We start from the raw sequence: 22481 nt of genomic DNA, 5'->3' as shown, positions 1-22481 counted from the left end.
CCCCAGGAAAAGAGCAGGGTGCCTAATCATTTCCTTGATGAGCTGGGAGGAAGGGAGAAGGCAGGAAATCTAAAGATCCAGATTCAAGTTCTCTGCAGGTCCTTCTGGGCTCCAGCCACCAGTCTCTGAGCTTGATGCCTCTCCCTCTGCTGAAGCCCACAGGAAAATGCAATGAGGTATTTCAAAGGCTTATTCTTGGTTTCTGAGCTCAGAGTTGAGTTCCATTCGTTCAGGGTGTCCTGGATCCCCCTGTTGTCCTGAGGACACCGTGGTCCTCCTAGAGGTCCTTTCCCACCCCCCTCCAGAAACTGGGGGGAGGGACATGGGAAAGAGGACAGAACAAAGCTGAGGCTGGAGGAACAAAGCTGTTCCTCCATCCCTGTCCTCTGGCTCTGGCCCACTGCCAGGCAGGCCTGTGGGCAGAAAACCAGTCTCAGCATTTGCTCAGTCCCACAGAGCAGGTAGGTCCACCCTCCAGGGGGCATGGGAAAGGAAAAGGCTGAGGGTGGGAGGGGGTCCAGGGAGATGGTTCAGCAGGCTCTGGGAAGGGAAAGGAGTCTCTCTTCCAGGTCACTCGGAGAGCCCCTCAGATGACTCGATTTCAGTGCTGAAGAGTTCCTTGTAGAGTGGTGGGAAAGCAGCTTGGACCACAATGGGGTGGAGATGCTGGAAGTTTCGCAGCTTTTCCATATGCTGGCTGCACAGGCTCCGAAGCTTCCCTTTAGGTGGTAGCTGGAGATGGGTTAGTGGGGAAGGAAGGTCAGTACTTCATGGCTCTCCCCAGAGCAACGAAGTCCTCTCACCCTTCCTGGTCCAGGGTAACCCTCCTTGCTTTCTCTCTATGCACCTGGCACTTGTGGAGCAGCCAGCCCCCACTGCTAAGGGTAGGTATGTGTCAGGAAAGTGGAGGCAAGGGTACATTCATGTGGGCCAGGTACATGTTTTCTGGGTGAAACCCCCGATCATATTCCTGCCACTCTTAAAAGAAAGCCTTTAATTCACAATTTATGCTCTTATAATAGTGAAATTCCATGACTCTCTGGTTTACATATTGCCACATGACTCTTTGCCTTAGTTGATACCATTCCCTTTGCCTGGAATGCCTTTGCTTGGCTAATTCTTACTTTTGATTGTTACCTCCTATGGGAATACTTCTCTAACTAGCCCTCCCTCCCCCCAGGTGAGGGGTCCTTCCTCCGCGTAGCACTCAAATCCCATTTTAGAAAAATGATCTAATTTGTCTGCCTTCTCACCCCAGGTTTAAGCTCCTTGGGTAGTGTCTCGGTCTCTCTCTCTCTATCTCTCTCTCCTCCCTCTCTCCGCCCTCCCCACCCCCCTTCTGCAAATGCTCAATAACTGTTTGAACTGAACAGTTTCTAAGCAGGTACCCAACACTGCCAGGACTCAGCTGCAGGTGGAATGAAAAAGATCCAGAGACCCATGACGAGACAGAGAGAAGGAGACCTCACTGGAGAAAGGCTGAGAAAGACATTTATCTTCTACAGTTTCCTCTACAAGCAAGTGAGGTTTAAAAATACCTATCACAGCTACCCCCACCCCCTTCTACCCATCTGAGTTTCCCAGGAAAGGGGCAGTCATGGAGGAGTTTGAGTTCATTGTCTTTTCATTTATACTGCTTTACTTTGAGTTTGCCTGGGCTTTTGCAATAGCTTCATTCATTCATGTATTCATTCAACAAATAGTTGTTAAGAACTTACTCAGGTAGGCACTGGGATGGGCTGTGGTGATACATCAATGAATAAAATAAAATATCTGCCTTTGTTAAACGTATATTCTAGTGAAGGATCCAGAAAATAAACAAATATATAATATGTCAGAGAATGTTTTAAAGCACAATAAAGCAGGATGAGGGGCTTTTTGTATGAGGTGTTATGGGAAAACCTTTTCAGGATGAAGGGATGGAGCAAGCCATTTAGAAAGCTCCGGGAAGAACCTTCCAGCAGCTGGAACAGCAAGTACAAAAGCCCAGAGAAACAACTGTGTGTGACGTGTTCAGGGAATAGCAAGGAGGCCCGTGGACTGGGTAGTTGAGAGGGCAGTGGAGGGAGATAGGTGGGGAAAGAAGTCAGGAGTCGTATCGCGAGGCCAGTAGGCCAGGACACGGACCCTAGATTTGCTTCTCAGCCTGATGAGCACCTGTAGGGGTGCTGAGAAGAGTGCTGTGTGGCCGACACAGCACAGACAAGGGCAGAGCAGGCAGGGGTCCAGTTAGAAGGTCTCTCTAATGGGCCAAGTGAAAATTGATTGCTGGGAGGAGGGAGGTGGCATGTGGGGTGACAGTAGGAGGTGATGTATTCTGAAGGCGGATCTAACTAGATTTGCTTCCAACTGCTCTCCCAGGTCCCAGCCTCTCCCCCTCCTAATCTGTCCTACCAGACCCGAAGTTCTTTAGGGCAGAGACTGTTTAAGTCATTGCTGTATCTTCAGCACCGGGCACGATGCCTGGCACATAGCAAGGGCTCGTAGCTTGAATGCTTACATAAGTGGTTCCTTTACACTGGTTTCAAATTAAATTGCCTAAATAATAGCTCTGATGATATCATCCCTCTAGCCCTTGGGGCTTGCCATTGCCTAGAAATAAAGCCTTTACTCTTTAATATGTCATTTAAAGTCCTTTCTGATTTGCTCCCTGACCTAATTTTCAAGCTTGTCTTCTGCTACTTTCCTGCCTCCTTCAATCTATTCTGATCTTACACTTCAGTCAAAATGTACCATGAACTATATTCTCCATACAGGCATTATTTTGTCTCCTTATTTTTGTTCATATTATTCTCTAAACTTGAAATGCCTGCCCCACTCCCATGAATGTTGAAATCTTACCTATTTCATGGCCTAGTTTAAGTGCCACCTTCTCTAGGAAGCATTTATGATTCCCTGCATTTACCCCCAAATTATTTTCAATCCTGTTCTATGCTCTTCTAACATTTCCCCAATATTTCCTATCAGAGAAATGCATAGGGATATAGGGATATGGTAGAAAGAGCATGGGATTAAATCTCGCATTTACCACTTACCAATCGTGTGAACTTGGATAAGTCACTTAAGTCTCCGTGACCCTACAGGAAGATATTAATACCTGTGCTATTGACAGAGCCGCCCTGAGGATGAGAGAGCACCTCTGCAACGGCACTTTGCTCGTTGCATTATTATTCCATCACATATTACTTTCTACTCTATGTTAGAGCTATTGGTGCATGAGTCTCTCCTTCACAGCAGATAGAAAACTTGTAGTGGGGATAAGGACACATCTCTGTATCTTTCCACTCCAGAGTGCCGTGTACAAGCAGGTGCTGGGTAAGTGTTGGCTATATTAAACTGAATTGCTCCCTGGAGGTCCCTTCCAATTCCAGGCTCTCTAACTTTCCAGCTTTACGCAGCTCATAGAAGTGACTGCCTGCTCCCTTATTTCCTGTGCTATTGCAATCTCTCTAATGCATCATGGCAAATGTTCCTCTGTACCCTCAGACCCTGGGCTGCACAAGCCCTGATGTCACAGCTCTGGTGCTGGGCCTGGCCTCTTCTACCCCGGGGACTGTTCCTACCTCTGCCAAGATGCCTTGGCGATGAGTCTTGCAGAGATGATGGTGAAAAGCCACCTCCAGATTGGCCTGAAGCTGTTCTATTTTCCTTTTCTCTTGGAGCCCTGGCCGACCTGAAGGAAGGGATGGGACCATAGTGAAAACAAGAAATACCATGGACATTAGCTTCCACCAAAACAGTGTACCATTTTTGACATCTGTGCTAGGTCTTTCAGCTGAGTGTGTGTGCGTATGTGTATGTCAATTTGATAATGGTTAGTTCTGGGGCCTCGGGCTTGGCTAGCTGGCTACAAGGAAAACTGGGGAGAGAGATGAAAGGGATGAGAACATCCAGTCTCCCCTCTCCAAGCTGTCTTCTCTCTGGTACTCTGGATACTTCCCATCATCCATCCAATGCTAGCCACTAGGATTCTGCCATGGGGGAAAAAAGAGACTGGAAGAGAGCCCCTGTCCCCTGGCCAAGGATGGCTTCAGATAGGAGGTGGCCTTCATGAAGCCTAGGCCAGCATTGGGGCCGCTCTATCAGTCTATAGCCAACTGAAACAGACAAGCCACCTTTTGCCCTGGGTCCGCAAAATAGCTGGAAGTCATCTTTTAAATCTTTATTTCCAGTTTAAGGAATACTGTTAGGTCTCTACTCATTGGCAGAGCCAGAAGACTGATAACTTTGGTCTGCAAACTCAGGATAGTTGCTCGACCCCTTTCCCCAGGTTTTCTGAATGCTGACCATTCTGCCAGCCCAGCCCACTCCCTGCTGGTGGAGTGGGACTCCGGAGTCCTGCCATGATGGCGTACAGGCTTAAAGTTAGTCTGCACGGAGCTCAGGCTTGCTGGCACATTATGACCACCTGCAGGAGGCTGTTAAAAACTCGGGTGCTCTGGCTGCTCCCCGGATTAATAACCCTGGAGTCTCCAGGATCGGACCCAGGCAGCAATCCTTTTTAAAGCTCGCCAGGTGATTCCAGCATGCGCCATGGTGGCACGACTGACTTGGATGCACAAGCAGACTCATTTCTCTCAGGGAAGTGGCTCACTTCCCCTCATCCTCACATCTCCCCACTTCTCCAACTCCACCTGTGCTGCCCTTTCCCCCTCTCAGGCTCCTCTGAATCTTCATTGTAACTCATTTGACAGCAATTTTGGGCTTTAGTGGCCTCATAGGCTCTTTAAAGCAATTTCCCAGATTTAACCACATCGGAAGGTCCAGACTCCTCAATAATTGTCGTACCCCTAGTAGCTGAATGTCCCTTACCCTAGCCCAGGGACACTCACTGTCATTGATGAGGACAAGGGCTGTGTAGAGGGCAATCTCATCCTCGGAAAGATGCAAGGCACTCAGGAGGCGGGAGAAGTCAAAGATGGAGCTGATGAGCTCGCTGCAGCCTGAGAAGAAATGAAAGAGTGAGCAAGCTGGGTGAGACCACGTGCCCAAGGATGCCCACCCTCTTGGTGTTTGGAGCAGAGGGGGCAATCTGCCCAGAAAAGAGGGTGCCCTTGAAGCTTTGGACCCATCCGTCTCCTCTCTCTCATTTCCCCCCGAGCCTCACCCAAGGCTCGGAACAGCTCCACGCCACCGTATTTGCCTTCAAAAAAGACTGTGTGGTTGTCAGCGTTGTAGGCCCGGCACATCCTCACCAGCACCACTTCCATTGCTCCTGCGAGAGGGGAGGAAAGGTGCAGGTGCAGCGTCACAAGAAGCCAGGCATCCGTCTCTGTTCCCCTCAGTGTCCTGGTTCCTTAACCACCTCCCTCCACTCAGCCTGGCTGCATTCCACACTCTGTCCCCCTTCCCTCCAGGCCTGCCCACCCTCCCTGGGCACCTGCTTTGAGTAGCACAATCTGGTCATTCTGGCAGAGCTCCATAAAGCCTGAGAGCCTCTTGGCGAACTCCACCACGTACTGAATGGCCTCGGTGAGCCGGTGGGCACAGCGTTCCCACATCTCCCACATTGACTGCAGGGAAGGAGAAGGGTCCCACTGTAGCCCTCTTTAAGACCTGGTGACCGCTCCAAGCCCCTGGGAGCACGGACTGACAAATTGCGGGAGGTAGGTTTTGAAGTCCCTCATTCTGTCAACACGGCTGGCCATTTTAGCCTATTCTTAGCACAAATGTGCACTCAGGGGCAATTCTTGTCATTGGGTCACAGTTACTAAGCCCCCACCAGCTGCTGGCACTGAGTGAGCTCTTGTAGGAGAATAAAAAGTCTAAGATACAGCTTTTCCCTGAAAGAGTTTGCACCTTGTTGAAGTAAAAAGAACATTCTGACCCCCCTCCCCAAAAGGACATACCCAAAGGTTTTAATAACCTAGAGGAGCAACAGTTCAGTGCCAAATGAGTGTTTTTAGAGCAGGTGATATTGTCAGAGTGTGATAGAGAGACAACTAAGCTTTGGAGCCCAGTGGACCTGAATTTGCCTTTGGCTCCTCCACTCTGTGACCTGGAGTGACTCTATTATCCACTCTGAGCTCAGTTTCCCGGTCTGTTAAAAATAGAAATACAAGCAAGCCTCATAGGGTGGTTGTCATAAGGGTCAAGGACAATGTAAAAAATCATTTAGCACAGTGCCTGGCAGAGAAGGGGTGTTCTTTCAACAAATGGTAATCAGGGCTCTGGCTGTTGTTATGGTTGACAGAGGAGGAAGGACAGTGCGCCAAGCTGGGGTAATGGAGACCGAGTAAAATGTTACTAGGCAGGGTCACAGGGAAAGCTCTCATCCATCTGCTGGGGTGTACACAACCCCCCACTTTGAAGCGTGTGCACATTTGTGTGTATCTGTGATACCCAGCCTTGCCCCAGCCCGCATAGTGTGCAGGCAGTAGCCATCTCTGGACTCCTCAGTGGTGGGATGTCCTCCCTCCAGGCAGGTCCCCTGGCCTCACCTTCCTCTGATAGCCAGCCACCTCCTCCCGGGAGAAGAGGTTGGAGCGCTGCCGTAGCAGGTCCTCCAGCCGCAGCTGACACGTCTCTCGGTAGGACTTGCACACATTCTGCACCAAGTGCTCTGGGGCCAGAGGAGAAGGCATGGGCTCCATCTCAGCCAGCTCCTACCCTACACATAGGAAACGCACCCCTCTGCCTGGCCTACCCTTGCTTTGCTTCCCCCTCAATCCCTTCTCCAAGACCCCTCAACTCCCTTGGCTCATGTTTGGTTAACGTGGGGTGCCTACTAGGGCCTTTCTCTTGGAAGCCCCCCTCACCTTCCCCACCCCTTCTGCCGCCTCAGCTGCTCACCAATCTCCGTCAGGGAGGCATAAGGTGCCTCTGGGGTGCTGTGGAAACTGGGACTGCAGTAGCTGTCTGGGCCTTGTCCTGGTTCCTCCAGCCCAGGATGCCTGGGGTCTTCAAAATGAAGTCCATATCTGTCAGGGGCCAGCTGGCTGCCTGTGCTATAGAAACTCTCTCTGCCATCAGCCTTGCCACGCTCAGGGCTGTATTCGAGGTGGTATGAGGCTCCGTTGAGCCTGGCCTTGGCCAAACTGTTGGAGTAGGAAGGCCTGGGGCCCGGGGCTCTCAGGAGGCCAGGGGGACAGGCAGAGGCCTCGGGCAGGTCAGGTGAGGAGCCCAGAGGCAGCTGCCCGTCTGGAAGCCCCAAGGTGCAGGAGAGGGGGTCTGCCCCTTGGGCCCCTGTAGGAGGGGTCCTGGCCACTTCCTCCTGTTGCTGCTGTTGCTGCTGCTGTAGTTGTTTCTGCACCTCAGCGTGTAGGCTGTCCCTTTGCTTCTTGGACATGCGGCCAAACTTGACAGCTGAAAGAGGTTGGGGATCAGGAGTTTTTCAGGCAGGAGGACAGGTACTGGGCAGAATTGACAGGCACTTTGATTATTGTGGGATTAACCCTGAAGAGCTGAATCGCTGACTCCAAGCAGATATTTTCAGGTCTTGCCTGAGAACCTCCCTTCAGGGGACTTTTGTTCAAGACACACCCCCCACCCCGCCCCCACCTCTATCTCTCCTGTTTGCTTCAGGGCTCTGTCCAACCCAGACATTTTGGTCTCCTGAGCAAACTCTCCTAGCTTGAAGCCAGCTTCGAAATGTGGCAGAGTTTAAGCAATGAGTCTAGGCTGAGAATTCTGGCCTCCTGATATTGGGGTTAGGGGTGGTCGAGTAGGGGGCCTCAAGCTGTATTGGGGTCACCTCGCCTTTCTAGGAGGGTCGGAGGAAGAGGAGAGCTGAGAACACAGGTCTCCCTGTGGTCAGGCCTGCAGGCTCCCTGGTGACCTAGATACTCACCACAGCCCAACCCAGGCTCCGCGGCTTGTTTCTGAACATCCTCTTCTGCTCTCTCTTTCCTGCCTTTTCACTCCCACCAACCCCTCCCAGGTGTGGGGGCACAGCCCCTCGCCCCGCCTGCCCCTTGCACCCCTGTGTATTTCCTTTCACTTTGTTATTTTGGGCGCTGAAAAGTGCTGACAGACTCCTTCTGGCTCCTCATCACCTCATGCCTCCCCCAGCCCCGCCTTGGGTTCCCTCTGTGGTAGGGGGTAGGGGTAGGGGGGCGCGTGAGGAGGTGGTGGGTGAGCAAGGTGAACAAAGGCACCAAGAACAGCGGTCTCCCCATCCTCACCGCCTCTGGGTTGTTCTCAGGCCACCATTCCTGTCATAGTGCTGTGTCCAAGGATAGGGGTGGGGGGCCAAGAAGGAAGATAGGCTAGGACTAGAGTGATGGGGCAGGAGGGAAAGAGGCAGAACCTGGATGATTTCTGGGCTGTGGAGAGCAGAGTGAGGAGAATCCATCCCGAGGAGAAGAAAAGGAAGACTTGGGGACCTTGGGGAAAGGAGGGTTGTTCTGGCGGTTCCTAAAGTTGGGGACTGTAAAGAGCTCTAATGAGGGTGGCCTGCCCACCCCCATGTTGGACAGTGGAAGAGATAGGGCCTGTCAGAGAGGGACAGAAAGTGGACCTCCAGAGGGCGTTCGTACTGCTCCCTAAGCCTGCAGGGAAAGCTCAGGGGGCTGCCTGCATGGCCTCACCGTCTCGGGACATGCCCAGTGCCAGGCATTTCTTCAGGCGGCAGTGCTGGCATCGGTTCCGACTAGTGCGATCGATGGGGCAGTTCTGCTGCCGGGTGCAGGAGTAGGCCACATTACACTGCTGGCTCCGGCGGAAGAAGCCCTGGAGAAGGCAGGTGGAGACCTGGCTGCTGATCCTGGCGGGGCCCAGGTCAGTGCTGAGCCCCTCTGGCCCATAGGCTCTGGCCCCAGCTTTCCCAGCCCCTATGGCCAGTTTTCTCTCCTCCACTTCTTAGCATGACTGCAATTTGCCCAGCTATCACTTCCCCAACTTAAGGCAAGACCCCGCCGTGTGCGGGCCCCTCCAGGTGAGGCACCACCCTAGCTGCCTCAGGAGCCCATCCCTGGGGTCAGAGGCCACCAACCCCTCTCCTTGTCTCTGGGAGATTGTGTACACATGTGTGCTCACCTTGCACCCCTCACAGGTAATAACCCCGTAATGGATCCCAGATGACTTGTCCCCACAGATTTTGCAAGGGATCACTTCAATTTGTGCTGAAAAAGAGAGACCAGGTGGTTAGCCCAGGAGTCTTTACTAGACCCTACCCCATGTTCCTGGGCTGTTGGTACAGGGGCACGGTGTTTCCCCACCCCCCGGCTCCAGCTTGCTGTCCCCCTTGCAAAATGGAAGATGTGAAGTGCTAAATGCTGCTAGGCAAAGGGTCTGTGGAGGCTGTTTTTTGTTTTGTGGGGAGGCTGGGAGTTGTACTAGCTCTACAGGGGCAGAGAAAGCAGCTGCAGAGAAGCCACCTGCTCAGCCCTTCAAGTTGAAAAGCTCCAGTTGCCTCCTCCCTCCCTCCTGGAGGCCTAGGAGTCTTCACTGCTTTGAAACACCTGCTTCCCGCCCAGGGGGCTTCCTCTGTGCCACCCTCCCCCATTGGGGCTGGGCTCCCATGGGCAGAGTATGGGGCATGGTGGGAAGATGTGGTGAACCAGACAGAGGGCACCTGGGAGCCAGGTAGAGATGCCAGCTGTCTCTTCACTCAGCTGGGCAGTGAAAGCTCAGGGACGGACAGACTCCACAGGGTGGGGCCCACAGAGGGTAGGGGGAAGGCCAGTTGGAGTGCAGGAGAGTGGGGCTAAACAAGCCACCTCTGCTAGATTCTTGAGAGCCAGGGAAAGAATCAAATGGGCCTCCTGGGCTCCTGGCCCTCTGAGCAGAGAGGGGGAGGCCCTGTGTGTATTGGCACGTTAGAGTGAGTATGCTTCTGTGCACACGAGGGCCCCTGTCTTCAACTATATGCACAGAAATCACGAATGTTAGCCACTGCCTGGGACTTGAGACCATCTCTTTCAGCCTTCACCAGATTCACACAGCCAGTTTGTCCCAGAGCTGGGTCTGTATTTCAATTCCCCTGAGCTTTCCATTATGCTGTTCTGTGTACACTGCTTTTGGGGTACACATATCACTGGGCATATTTGAGTGTGTCTGTGTACACATGAAAAGTCCATGTGATTTGTGAGCCAACAGGCATGTCTGCTTGAGCCAGCCTGCACACATGCATATTTGTGTGTTAGTGTTTGTTAACTGGGAGATAGACCCCCTCCTGCCCATTGAGCTCACTGGAAGCTGTGCCCACTGCCCTGCCTTCACTGGTGTTTGCCTCTGGTTCGCCCTGTCCCGGTCAATGCCCACAGCTCTCTTCTGAGTTTCAGCGACCAGCAGTTGGCCTGCCTCCAGTCCATCTTCCAAGGGCAGCCGCGCAGATTTGAGACTCCTGCTACTTCAGGGGTTTTTTTCACTCTCAGAGGCATGTGGTTCTCCTCTCTGCCATTGCTGGCCTGCTGCCTCCCCTCTGAAGGGGAGGCCTGGGGCAGAGTGGGCCAGAAAAATGCCCTAGAACTGAGGCCTCTACTCATCTCTGACACGTCTCCCACTCACCCTCCCCCCGGGGGGTTAGAGGAAGTGGCAGCCTGCCTGTAGGGCAAATCCACATTCCTGTGAGCTCCTCTCTGGCCCAGACCTAGACCCCGGTCACGTGCAGGGCCTGAAGGGTGAGGTGGAAGGGTGACCAGGGCTTGCACACCACTCCCTGAAACGTTGTTTCCATAGTCCTTGAACCATCCTCCCCTCGGGCCAGCCTTGAGGTGAGTCACAGTGAACAGCTGCCTCCTCAAGGGGAACAGGGCGGATGGGTGTACGAAACCCTCCATTAGGGCTCCATTCCCCAGCCCCCCAGCCCAACCTGCTTGCTGAACACCCACACAGCAATCTCTGATCATCCAGGACAGACGGGAAGTGAGCTTTTCAGGTTCTTTCCAGTACATTCAGAGCAGATTGGAGTGCATGGAGGGGAAGAGAGAACAAAAGGCATTCGAGTACTTAGAAAAAGGGCAGAAAATGTAGGTGCACCTGCATGTCCAGTCCCTTAGATTCTCTAGGCCTCAGTTCCCTCGTTGGTAAGATCAGGATAAAAACACCATTGGCTGTGACTGGGGTGATTGCAGGTAGTACAGTTAAATGCTATCACCTGTGGAAAGCACTGTGCATGCCTGTTACCTCTGACTGGAGCTGAGGGCAAAGAAAGCCTGTGGGCATCTGAGATGGGTGGACATTCTTGTACCCCATTCAGTCTGCCCTTCCTCAACACCTCCCCCCAACACTGTGGTATCCCTCTACTCAGTGGACTTAAGCCCAGAGAGGGGAGAAACCAACGTGAGTCACCCAAAAAAGTAAGCGGGAGGGAGATTAGGCCAAGCCACAGTGGGAACTCAGGCTCCAGCCCTACCGTCAACCACAGGCCTCCCTGCCTGTTCCCTTCTCCCAGAGCCACATCCGTGTGCGTGTGTGTGCTGACCACATGGGTGACCCAGACACATGCCCCTGCCCGACGCCTGACCTACTGCTGGTCTTGGTCCCAAGAACCTCACAACAGTGTCGCCAAGACCTCACCCTTCTCATGGGACAATGTGGCCAGCCACAGGCCCCCTTTACAATACCGTGTTTAGGGGATGTCTGAGTTAGGACCCCAGCCACCAGGCCAGCCACTCTCCCATGTCCCCAACTGTAGTCCAAGACAGAGGTACCCAGCTAGATAGACACAGTCAGAGGGTCCAAGCCAGAGGGTCAGGTTAACTAAGACTTAGACCCAGAGATGGAGAGATGGCCAAAGGGCCACAGAGAACCCACTCATGTCCTGGCCCTGTCAGTGTGGGCAGGCCCTTTGTCCGTCTCCCTCCTCCCACTGCCACTGGTGTCCCCTTTGATGCCATCTACCCAAAACCTCAAAGAGAAAGTCCCGGTGTGCATGAGTGTGACCGTGGAGGAGGGGAGGGGAGGGCAGAGGACGGGAAGGGGACTGGCAGAGGTGGCGGTGGGGGCAGCAGGAATTGAAAAACACCTGGGATACCTCACCTTTTAAACCTACCCCCTGAGCCACTGCCCTGAAGCAGCAGGTGCTGGGAACCCAGATTGGGGAGGGGGAGCTGAGTAATCACAGGATTACTCAAACTGTTGCCTGGGAGCCTGGCCTGCCAGGAACTTGCCATCTGAACGCCTGACAGTGCCAGGAACTAGAATCGAGCAAAGGTCAGGAACGTCTAGGCAAGCCCTGCAGCACGACTCCCACGGCAGCCCTGCCCGCACTCCTGCTTCGGGAAGATCTGAGTGTCTCTCTGTCACTGTGTCCCAGGGCCCATCAAAGGAAAGCCTCGCATTCCAAGGAGAGAGAAATGCCTACACGTGCCCGTAGTCTCCTAAAATCAGCTAGTGCCTGGATGACTCTAGCCCTTTTTGTCTCAGACAAGATCGCCTAGGGGTCTTGTTAAAATGCAGGGCCTGACTTGGGAGGTCTGAGTGGGCACCCCAATTCCACGTTCGAACAAGCTCCTGGTTGGTGCCCAAGCTTTCTGGGCCTCAGCCTACACTTTTGAGTGGTAAGAGTTTCCTCCCTCGTCCTGATTTTGGGCTAGGCTGCTGCCACTGGGGGGTGAAGGTGGTGTTGGCGGTCTCTTCCCTAGCTCATTCTGGTATCTTCTCCATCATCCAGTGTGACCTCTAGCAACGTCATTCTGATGCAGTGGTAGGAAAATAAAATGCATCTCTCCGGGATTGCTTTGGACACTGAAGGATCACCAGGGAACTTCCTATGGGCACATCCTTCTTGGGGAAACACTGGTAGAGACAAAGTAGTCTGTGCGCCCCTCCCTCCAACCTCCTCTAATCTCACCCTTTTCACAGCTGCGAGATTCACTGATACCGCTCTTTGAATGCATCCAGGGCTGGTCCTGTGCCACCCTACGAAGCCAGCACTGGGCCCCCCGTCCAGGTGCCCTATGCCACAGAGAGGAAGTGGTAGACACAAAGTGGGGGCTGCAACCCTGGGGGATCTCTCTCCTCAAACCCCAGAACCACCCCCAGCCTGGTGGAGAATGGATGCAGACAGAGGAACCTGGGGTCCTCATCTCTTCTTTGTGCTCTGTCAGCCTGGAGCTGGGCGTTCCCTCTCTTCTCTGTCTCCTTTTCTCCAGTGGAGGTTGGTTAAAGAGGAGTAATAACCATAGAAATAAGTGCTGGCTGAATTGTAGCTCTGTGCCAGGTTTTGTATACATTTTTCACTTAATGATCACAACAGCCCTGTGAAGTACATACTACTCGTATTGCCCCCATTTCACAGATGAGAAAACTGAGTCCAGGAGAGAGTAAATGGCTTGACTAAGGTTACATAGGCAGAAGTGGCAGATCAGGCATTTGAAGCCCGGTCTCTAAGTTGAGAGCCAGTGTCCTCAACAACTTAGCTATATACCTTACAAGGATGAGCTGCCCAAATGCACTGAGGAGAATGGGATAGGGGATAGGTTGCTTACTGGCTACAGGGGAAAGTGGGAAGTGAGGGGGTGGGCTAGGAACAGAACTCAAGGAGGACATTCATGGACTAAGGCCACGACTCATGCCTAGTGTAAAGATCCAGAGACAATATTCCCTCTGTCCCAGCTCTTCCTCTGTGGTGTCAGCCTCCTTCTGCCTTTACCCATTTCTCAGGGGCAGGCTTCTGAGGTCCAGGTGGAACAGCTCGCCCATCCCAGCAGAGCTCCTGATCTGGGACTCCTCTGAAGACCACAGCTCCGTTGGGGTGTGGACTGGCTTTCATACATCTCAGTAGACCTCTCTGCAGAAATGAATGAACGTGTCTCTTTTCTTAGTTTAGGCACCCACCCCTCTCCCTGCGGCCCAAACTCTCAGTCCCCTTCCCCACGGAGACCACAGGTGGTCCACCGTGTGCCCCAGCCTGTCACCAGCCTCCCTCCTTTCTCAGCTCTCAGTTCCCGCAGCTTCTGCAAAGCTGGAAACCACAGGTGGTGGGTACCACCACAGGGGAGAAGGAGGGGGAGGGGTGGGTGGGGGTCAGGAGAAAAGCAGTTCTACCTGGCGAGCACTCCCCCCAGCCATAGCGAGAACTTTCTGCTGATACACCCAGATCCCAGGGCTGAGAAAGTAGCGAAGCTAAAACTCAGGTGGGCGAGGGAGAGTCTGGGGCTTTGAAAAGCCACGAAAGACAGCCAGCCACCTGAAACCCCCTCCTTGTGCCCCCGCCACCCCCGCAGTCTGGGACAGGAGAAAGGAGGGGAAACAAAAGAATTGAGTGAAAACAACCAGTGAATGGGGGAGGGCATGAATCACCAGGAGGAAGGTCTGAGGAGTGGGAGCCCAGACAGGCACACTCTGCCCCTTCCCCTGCCTCCAGGGCTACATCTCCTTTCCAGAGGCCTCAGCCGCTCCGCCAGGCCATGAGGACTCAAAAGACCCTTGCGTTGCCCAAGGCCCTGCCCTGTTACCATCCCTCCCCCAAAATACATCTCTGTCCTTTCTGAGTCCAAAGCCTGGGAAGGGGCAGTGTCACAGCAGCAGAAGGAGTGGACTAGCCCTGGAGGATAGGAGGAGACCCCAGGGCTGCCTTTCTTGGAGAGCTCTGCAGCAGGGGAAAGTCCCTGTTCCCTGTTTGAGTCAGGGGCACAGAGGTAGAGCAGGGGGAGGGAGCACTTGGGAGGGGCGGCCATGCCAACACCCATGTCTCATTGTGATGGGACAGGCTGGGGAGCCCTGAGCTGGGGGTGGGGGGGGTAGGGGATGTTTGGGATCCTTGTTAGGAATGGGAAGAGAGGAAAGGGGAAGGTGCAGGAGTGATGCAAGAAAGGAGGGGCCCTTTGTAAAGCCAGGTGGCGCTGGTGCTCAGGGTGACATTTGTGGCACCCTGGGGATTGGACATCTTTTTGGCCCATGCTCCTCATTAGCATGACCAGACCAGAGAAAGATCAGGTACAGTGAAGACAGGCAGGCACCTGTCGCCCACCTGTATGCCTCATCCTCCCTCCTCTCATCCAGACCTAACGCCAGGGCCGTATGCCTATCGGCTCCACGCTGGCCATGGCTTCAGTGAGATGACTGGCCGCCCTCCTGGCTGGCTGGGGACTTTTTGGCTCATGGACATGTCCTCTCTACTTAGGAGCAGGGAGCCTGAACCATCCTTCCAAAAACTCTGTAAAGTCCATGCCTCCTACTTTCCACCTTCCTAGACCCCATCGGTACTCAGTGTCTCCCCTGTCCTGCGGGCGTGCTGTCCGCTGTGTCTCCCCGAGGCTGTGTGCCTGTCTGTCTTCTGCACTCCAGTTCTGTTCCACAGGGTTTTGGCTCTTCTGGTTTTTCTCCATTTAGATCTCCATCAGGACACCGCTGTCTCCCATGTGTTACATTAATCACATTAATCTCTGTCCTTTGAGTTGGGCCTCTGAGTCTCTATTTCTGTCTGTTTCTGCTCCTTGGTCTTTGGGTTCATCACAATCCCAAGTCCTCAGTGCTCCAACTTGCCCCAGCTGTTACCCAAGGGCATGGTGGTGGCTGACACTCATGAGGGGACAGTCAGATAAGATGGGGCTATGAGATACCCGGAGATGTCCAATTGAGAAGGACCAGTGGCACAGAAACCCCTCTCCTTCCTGGAGCTGTGCGGGGGTGTCATGTAGAGGTGCCCCAGTGTCTTCCCCACCCAGTCCCGGGGACTCCTGCCCACCTGCTGGACACTGAAGCACACTTAGTCATTAGTTCCTAGGGTGGATTTGCTGATTTGAGACTACTGGGAAGACAGGTCTGCTAACCTTTGCTGCTAGTGGGAAGAAGCTAGAAGGGAAACTGACACTCCAAGGGGTCCTTCGTCCTGCGGAAGTTTTTGGCCCCTCTCCTCGCCCCTCCTGGCCCACCCCAGCTCATATACCTGCCCTGGGGTCCCCATCCCAAGTGTGGATGTGGAGCTCTTCCCTTTGCTTTCCTCCTCTCTGTCCACCCTCTGGGAAAGCCGAGTGTCCTTCACTACCCTTGGGGTGCCTAACTCGGGGACCAGGGCTCTCTCCTTGGTGCTGGGCCCTCAGAACTGGGAGCCTCTTCAAAATTGGTTTTATTTTTAAATTCGGCTCCCCTGCCTTGCAGATGAGGAGACCATGGCCCAATGACTTGCCTAAGACTACATGGCTAGTTGGTGACAGAGGTGGCGGCAGAACCTGGTCTTTAGACTCTCAGCCCATGAGTTTTCCAGGTCCCAAGATGGCCTTGCTTCTGAATCTTGTGGAAAGACCCCAGGTTGAGGATAGGGCCGCCTCAGGGTTTAGTTCACAGGGGCACAGAGCTTCCCTTTTTCTCCTTCGCCCAGTGCTCTGAGAGGCTCTCTGGCTTCTCTTACCTGAACACGGGGGCTGGCAGATTCACCCACCCTTGCTCTGCTAGAAGGCACAGGGGCCAGATATCTGCCCACCAGCTGTTGGCCCATGGCTCCAAGCTAGGAAGACAGTGAAGCTGGAAGCTTTCTGCTTCCATCCCCACTGTCTGATCCCTCTCATCAAATAGGTGACTGAACCTGGGGACCCACACACTCACGGCACCCTGGCTGGATTCTACTTGGTCCTCATCTCCCTGGTCCAGACAGAAAGCATGGTGGCTTTGAGGCCTGGATGCTGGGGTTCTGTCCCCCTCTGCCTACTGACCTCACCTGACTGTCACCGTCCTGCTGCTCCAGGGCACAGCAGCTCCTCCGGCCTCCTTTCCATCCCACTCCCAGGCAGGTTGACGACACAAAGAGCAACACCGCTCTGGGAACCGGGGGAGTGCATTCAGGACGCCTGTTAATAATCAGCCTCCGTCTACTACAGCTGTGTAATCTGGAGTGAAGGTGAGCTCTTGGCTTCTCTGGGTCTCAGTCTCTCTCTAAAGTGAGGGGGCAGCACACCTCATCTACTCTTGAAGATCCTTTCCAGCACTCTTGACAGAGAAGTCCCTTTACTATCGCTGCCATAAGAGAACTGCCTGGGGAAGCGGACTCCTCAGCTTCTCCACCCATCTCCCAGCAGACCTTGGCCTTGACCGGGACACACCCTGCCTGGGGAGAGCATTCAGCTTTGATCACTTTGTTCCCAAGACACCCCTCCTTTCCTGAAGGCCTGGGGATGACTATGGGATCCAGGCTTCCCCTGCTCCCAGGTAGCCCCATTCACTTACTTCTCATGGCTGAACTGCGGGCTTTGCCACCTTGGCTCACTGTCCTTCTCAGCAGGGGATGGTCCAGAGATGGGGCACAGCTGGCAGCAGCGTTGGGGGCGAGGCGTCTCAGCAGAGCCTCTGCTCGTTGCTCTGCACCCAGCTCTCCCCCAATGCTTCTGGGCAGGGGGGTTTAAGCTAGCACCACACAGGTGGCCAAGTGACAACCCCCCCACCCCGCCACCCCCCACCCCTCCCTGGGGTGCAGTGGGTAGGATGACAGGCGCCCCATGTGGCCAATCTGGGCCTGGAGCAGGGTGTGAGGGGCGGGGCAGCCAATCACAGGGGGCGTTGGAAAATTCCAAAACCACATGCGACAGCCACACGCGGTAAAAGCTGTTTCCACCTGACAGGGTAGCTCTGGCTGGGGAGCCAGAATGGAGCTCACATGAGCCTGAGGCCAGTTTTCTACTCCCCCTCCCTTTGACGACCCCCAAGCCTGACCCTCTTTGCCAGGTGACTCCAGGGACAGGGATGTTTCTAGAGGTAAGTCACAGGATGTCTGCCCGGGGTAGTGGCATGTTCCACCTGAGACCCTGTGGACTGCCAACAGCCGTACCCACTGAGGCGCAGTCTGGAGGCTGCCCCACCACCCACCATGCTCATGGCCTCCCTGCAGACACGGTGTATGTCCTGGGCTAGGGAATAAATTATAATAGTAGCAGAAATAATCAGCCAAATGCCCACGATCTATAGGAGGGCTTAGTCCATCAGGAATTTTCTTAGGAACAAAACTTGAAATTAGGATGATGATGATGATGATGATGATGATGGTATTTACTATGTGCCAGAAATGGTTTTTAATATTTTATGTGGGTTATCTAATCCTCATAAGATACTTTATGAGGCAGGTACCATTATCCCCATTTCAAAGATTACGAAAGTGAGACACAGAGAGGTTAAGTAACTTGCCCAAGGTCACACAGCTAGTAAGTGGTAAAGTCAGGATACAAACTCAGGCAGTTTGGCCTCATTACTTGAGAAATGGTATGTCTTCTCTGGTTCAAGTCTGATGTTGTGGGTGTCTCAGTTTGGGAGGGCTTCTTGTGGCCTGGGGGTCTTTCTGAGGGGCCAATCAATTTTAGAGGCCCTCTCAGGCTCATATCTGCTCTATGAGGTACCTCAGTCTGGGGGTGGGGGTTCCCTTTTCAGGGCCCCTTAGTAATCAGGCCCTCTCTTGGTCTGGTGGTCCCTCCTGAGTTTCTCCCTTCTTGGGGTTGTCTCAATATGGAGCCCCTTTTTCAGGGCCTCTCTGCCTCGGTGAGGTAGTCCAGTCTCCTAAGAGGTCTCTGATCTTGCTGGAACTCCAGTAGCTCCTCAGCCTGGTACAGGCCTTTCCCTGCTGGCCTTCCTCAGCTTTCAGGACCTGGGCATTGGATTGGGTGAAGGGCTGCCAGCCTGGGTTTTTGGGAGGACACTCATGGGGTGAGGGCTGCTCAGGGCCAGTGGGTTGAGAAGGGCATAAAGGTGTGTGGCCCTAGCTGAGGTTTCTGTGGTAAGGGGTAAAGGGTAGGAATGGAGTTTAGCCTCTTCCAGTTCTAGCTGCTCCGAAACTCCCCCTTCAGCCCCCACCCACATATGGTCCCTAGTTCTCCTCCCCCAGCTCACACGTCAGTCCTTGACCCGTTTTCCTCCCAGGGCCCTGCTCAGCATTTCCGTGGGGCCCTGTGGCTAGGGGCAGGCGAAGCACTGATCAGGATTGTGCTGAGCAAAGCAAGCCCCCACCCAGGAGGATATAGCATCCTGGATGGCCCCCAGCCCCTGTCTGTCCAGCTCAGGTAGAGAGTGATGTTGCTGCCCTCCATGGTTTCTCCACATGAAGTAGGGGTGTTCTAGGCAATTCTGACAGCAGAAAGGGAGGGAGCGAGCCCTCAGGAGAAACTGGTGGGCCATTCAAGGGAGGGCCAGAGAGGTAGTGTCTCCTGCCTCAGAGTTGTCCTCATCAAGTCAAGGACCCCTGCCCACTTAGTTCCCCCAAGTGTCCTCCAGCTGTAAGGGTGCGCGTGGCTCTGATGGGATATAAGCTCTGGGGCTGAGGTGGAGTGGGTGTATTTTCTGGGGGAGTAGCTTCTCCCACAAACCAGGAGGGCAGATCTGATGTGTTGAGAGTTTCCTAGAGAGCGTACTGCTTACTCCTAGTATCCACTGGGAAGTCCTTCCTGAACTCTAGCCCCTCCTTACATGCTGTAGCCTTAGTCTTCCAGGGCCCTCTCGGTTGTGTTTTCTACAGAGATGAAGGCTTTCCTGCTCTCTAGCCCTGTACAGCCTGGCTACAGGTTCATTCACACCTCAGTATGTGTCAGCCACAGAGATGAACACCAAACCTGGCTCCACTGCCACAAAGCCTGGTGCAGCCTCTCTGCCTCCCTGCCCTTCCACCTCCCGTGTCTCTGTCCAGCACCTCTCCCGCCTTTTCCCACAGCTCCCTTTTCATTGGTCTCCTGGTTTCTTTGCAATGTTCCCCCTTTTCAGGCTTCTTCCTTATCTCCTCCCATTGCCCTGATCTTGAGGTTTCTTCACCCCTCTCTCTCCTTTCCTCATCTCCCCATCTTCCCTGCTTTTCTGGGCTCCACCTCTCTTCAGGCTGGGCCACCTCTGCATGGCTCCTCCACCTCTGTATCATCTACATACCTTTACGAGAACCTCCCACAGCCCTTGCTGGATTCTGTGCCATCTCTCCACACCCCAGCACCAGTCCTTGCCCCAATCCTCTACTCACAGGTGCGGGTCTTCTTTGCAGCCAGCAGAAGACCACTGTGGAGAGAAGAGAGGGGTCAGAGCCAGCAGTTTAAGACCACAGGAACCGAGAGACACTCCCCCCGCTCACAGGCCCACATCCCCACACCATTCCTTCCCAGTGGAACTTGGTATCTGAGGAGAAGGTGGCACCATCCTCCACAGCTCCTCCTCTTCTTTCTCTGCCTTGCAGTCATACTGGCCCTCTTTCCAGTCCTCAGGAGTACCAGGCTCCTCACCAACTCTGGGGCTGCCCAAGCTATCCCTTCTGCCTGGAATGCCCTTCTCTCATACCCACTCAGTCTAGCCAACTTCTCCTCAGTGCTCAAGTCTCCCATTCCACCTCCTCCTTGGAGAAGCTGTGCGTGCTCTCTCCCTGCCCTGGTGTTTACACACTCAGCACCTTGCAGTTGATTTCCTGGCACTCACTGCATTACCTGATAGAATTGTGTCATTACCCGTGAACCGGGGCTTTTCTGCTAGATGGTAAGCCCAATGGGGAGGCAGGGACTGTGTCTGCCTTGTTCACCCTGTTCTTCCCAGAACCTTCCATTGGCATGGGCCGTTAGAGGTACTCAATCAATATACTGCAGCCAGAGTTAAATCTCCATGTGCATTAAGTCTCTTGGGTGTTTATTTGTGCCTGAACGCACCTGGGAATCCCAGAGGTTGGGGGTTGAGAGTAGGTTGGTGAGGATGTATGGAGGAAGAGGACTGGGGAGCTGCAAGCACAGAGCTCGCTCCGCCTTCCACGGGCCCTGGCTCCTCCACACACCAGGCTGCACAGGAAGAACTCCCTTCCCACCTGCTCTGTGGCATCTGTCTGGGTGGAGAGCAGGTGGGTGGCAGGGAGCACAGGTAGGTTGATGTGGGGTGGGTAGGGAGGCACAGACCTCCAGAGGGGCAGCTGCTGAGGGGAAAACCTTAGCTAGAGCATCACTGAGGGCTGTTCATTCACGTGGTTAGCATTTATTAAATACCCACCTAGGGAGCCCCTGAAGGCCCACCCCACCCCAGACCTGGTCCTTTTGTTACATCCGCACAGCAGCTCCTCACAGGGTACAGGGCCAGTCTTTTGTCCCAGAAAACCCTACAGCCCTGCCTTATGCCCCTCATAGTTCCCCTAACCTCTGAATGCACTCTTCTGTGGTCCCATCCTGGACACTTCCCTCCCCCAGCCCCCACACTGTCCCTCTGGCAGCCTTCCTCCGCTGGGCTGAGTGGACTTGAAGGCCTGGCTCCTGCTGGGTTAAGGGTGGAAGTGGTTCCATCTGGCCCCTCCTGCCTACCCCACTGATCCTGCCTAGCCCCACCCAGCTTCCTCTCTGACGTGGCGCCTTGGCATTGCTCTCTGGCCTCCAGCCTTGCACCTCAGTGATGTCCTGGGGTGGGGAGTGCCCCCTTGCATGCCTGGCAGTGGCGTTCTTCCTCCACCAGGGGGCCCCAGAGCTTGGCAGCCTGGCACTCAGAGTTTCCCCTCAGTGCTCACAGCTGACCAAGCGTGTGGCCATCGAATGTGCTCTAAGAGGGTCTCTGAGTTAGACCACTGGTAGGGCCAGAGACTGCCTGACTCTCTGTCCCTTACCTCCCTGGGCTCAGTACCCCACATTCTCTGCAGAAGTGAAACCACATGCCCCTGGGCCAGTGGGTATGGGCACTTTTCTTCCTCCCCGCCGCCTTGTCTGTCATCCTCATGGGCAGGACAGGTTTCTCCACTGGTGAATGAACAGAATTGTAGTGGCTACCTTTCCAGCCACTGCTCCCCGATCCCAGACAGCTGAGCCTGTACAGCAGTGTCCCCACTGCTCCCAGGGGCCGCTGACATTTGGGGTGGTCTGCCCATGTTCTAATCCTTCTCTCGATCTAGCTTCCCTGCCTGTGCCCCTGCCTCCTCCACCCACCCCACTCGTCTCCTCCTTCCTCACTTCTCCCTTTCTTTTCCCTCCATGTATTTCCTGTTTCTCCCCGTTTCCTATTTCTCCTCCTCTGTCATGTCCCCAGCCCCTCCTTCCGCCTATCAAGACTTGTTCTGTCTCACCTGCCTGTGTTCCCCTGACAGTCCATCTCTCTCCTCTCTTCTCTTGTTCTTCCTCCCCTCCTCACTTCTTGACCAGTTCATCTCTCCCTCTTCTCTGAACCTCCTGGCAGCCCCTTCCACCTGCCTGTAGGGTGTAGGGCCTTCTTACCCCTCGTGGCTCGGTGGTGTCTCTGTGGGGCCCTGTCCATGGGGCAACTCCCCGGGTGCCGTCCTTGCTGCCCTGGCTGCCCAGGAGGGCAGGGAGCAGGGCCCAGGGGAGGGGGGAGGGTGGAGGCAGGGAGCACCTGGCCCGTCAGCAGGCAGGGGAAAGGAGTGGCTGGCAGAGCGTTCTGGCACCAGGAGGGGACAAGGGGAGGGACCAAAGGAATAGACTTTGGAACTTCGAGGAGCAACAGGACAGGTGAAGGAAAGGGAAGGGGACTAGCATTTGCTGATCACCTACTGTGCGCTTGGCCCTTTGCCATGTACTTTATGTAAATTCATGATTTTCTTCAATCCTCACAACACCCACCAGGAGGCAAACATAATTACTCCAGATTTACCCATAAGCTAAGTGATGCTCAAAGGCGTTAATGATTTAACGCACTTGCAAAAGGACAGTAAGTGGTTGAGCTGTGAT

At 54.2% G+C, this 22481-nt stretch overlaps 1 protein-coding gene across 2 annotated transcripts; it reads right to left on the bottom strand.

Moving 5' to 3' along the window:
• Window positions 1–177: 177 nt before the first annotated feature.
• RORC (RAR related orphan receptor C) lies at window positions 178–21974 on the bottom strand. 2 transcript variants are annotated; one of them, XM_045183095.2, is made up of 13 exons: window positions 21863–21974; window positions 19808–19842; window positions 17050–17207; window positions 8977–9062; window positions 8529–8670; window positions 6793–7305; window positions 6441–6562; window positions 5381–5513; window positions 5108–5215; window positions 4833–4943; window positions 3564–3673; window positions 3036–3077; window positions 178–732 (listed from the first exon to the last, which is right to left on the bottom strand). In XM_045183095.2, exons 1-13 carry the CDS (start codon window positions 21941–21943, stop codon window positions 571–573), a joined length of 1803 nt encoding a protein of 600 aa, XP_045039030.1. In that variant the 5' UTR covers window positions 21944–21974; the 3' UTR covers window positions 178–570. The 2 variants fall into 2 exon arrangements, with proteins under 2 accessions (XP_045039030.1, XP_045039036.1); XM_045183101.2 differs by lacking the exon at window positions 3036–3077.
• Between the last annotated feature and the right edge of the window lie 507 nt (window positions 21975–22481).

Source organism: Desmodus rotundus, chromosome 12, assembly GCF_022682495.2.
Source record: "Desmodus rotundus isolate HL8 chromosome 12, HLdesRot8A.1, whole genome shotgun sequence".
In the NCBI taxonomy this organism is placed as follows: Eukaryota; Metazoa; Chordata; class Mammalia; order Chiroptera; family Phyllostomidae; genus Desmodus; species Desmodus rotundus.
The sequence above is the reverse complement of the archived record's forward strand: the minus strand, read 5'-3'. Positions and strand labels throughout refer to the sequence as shown.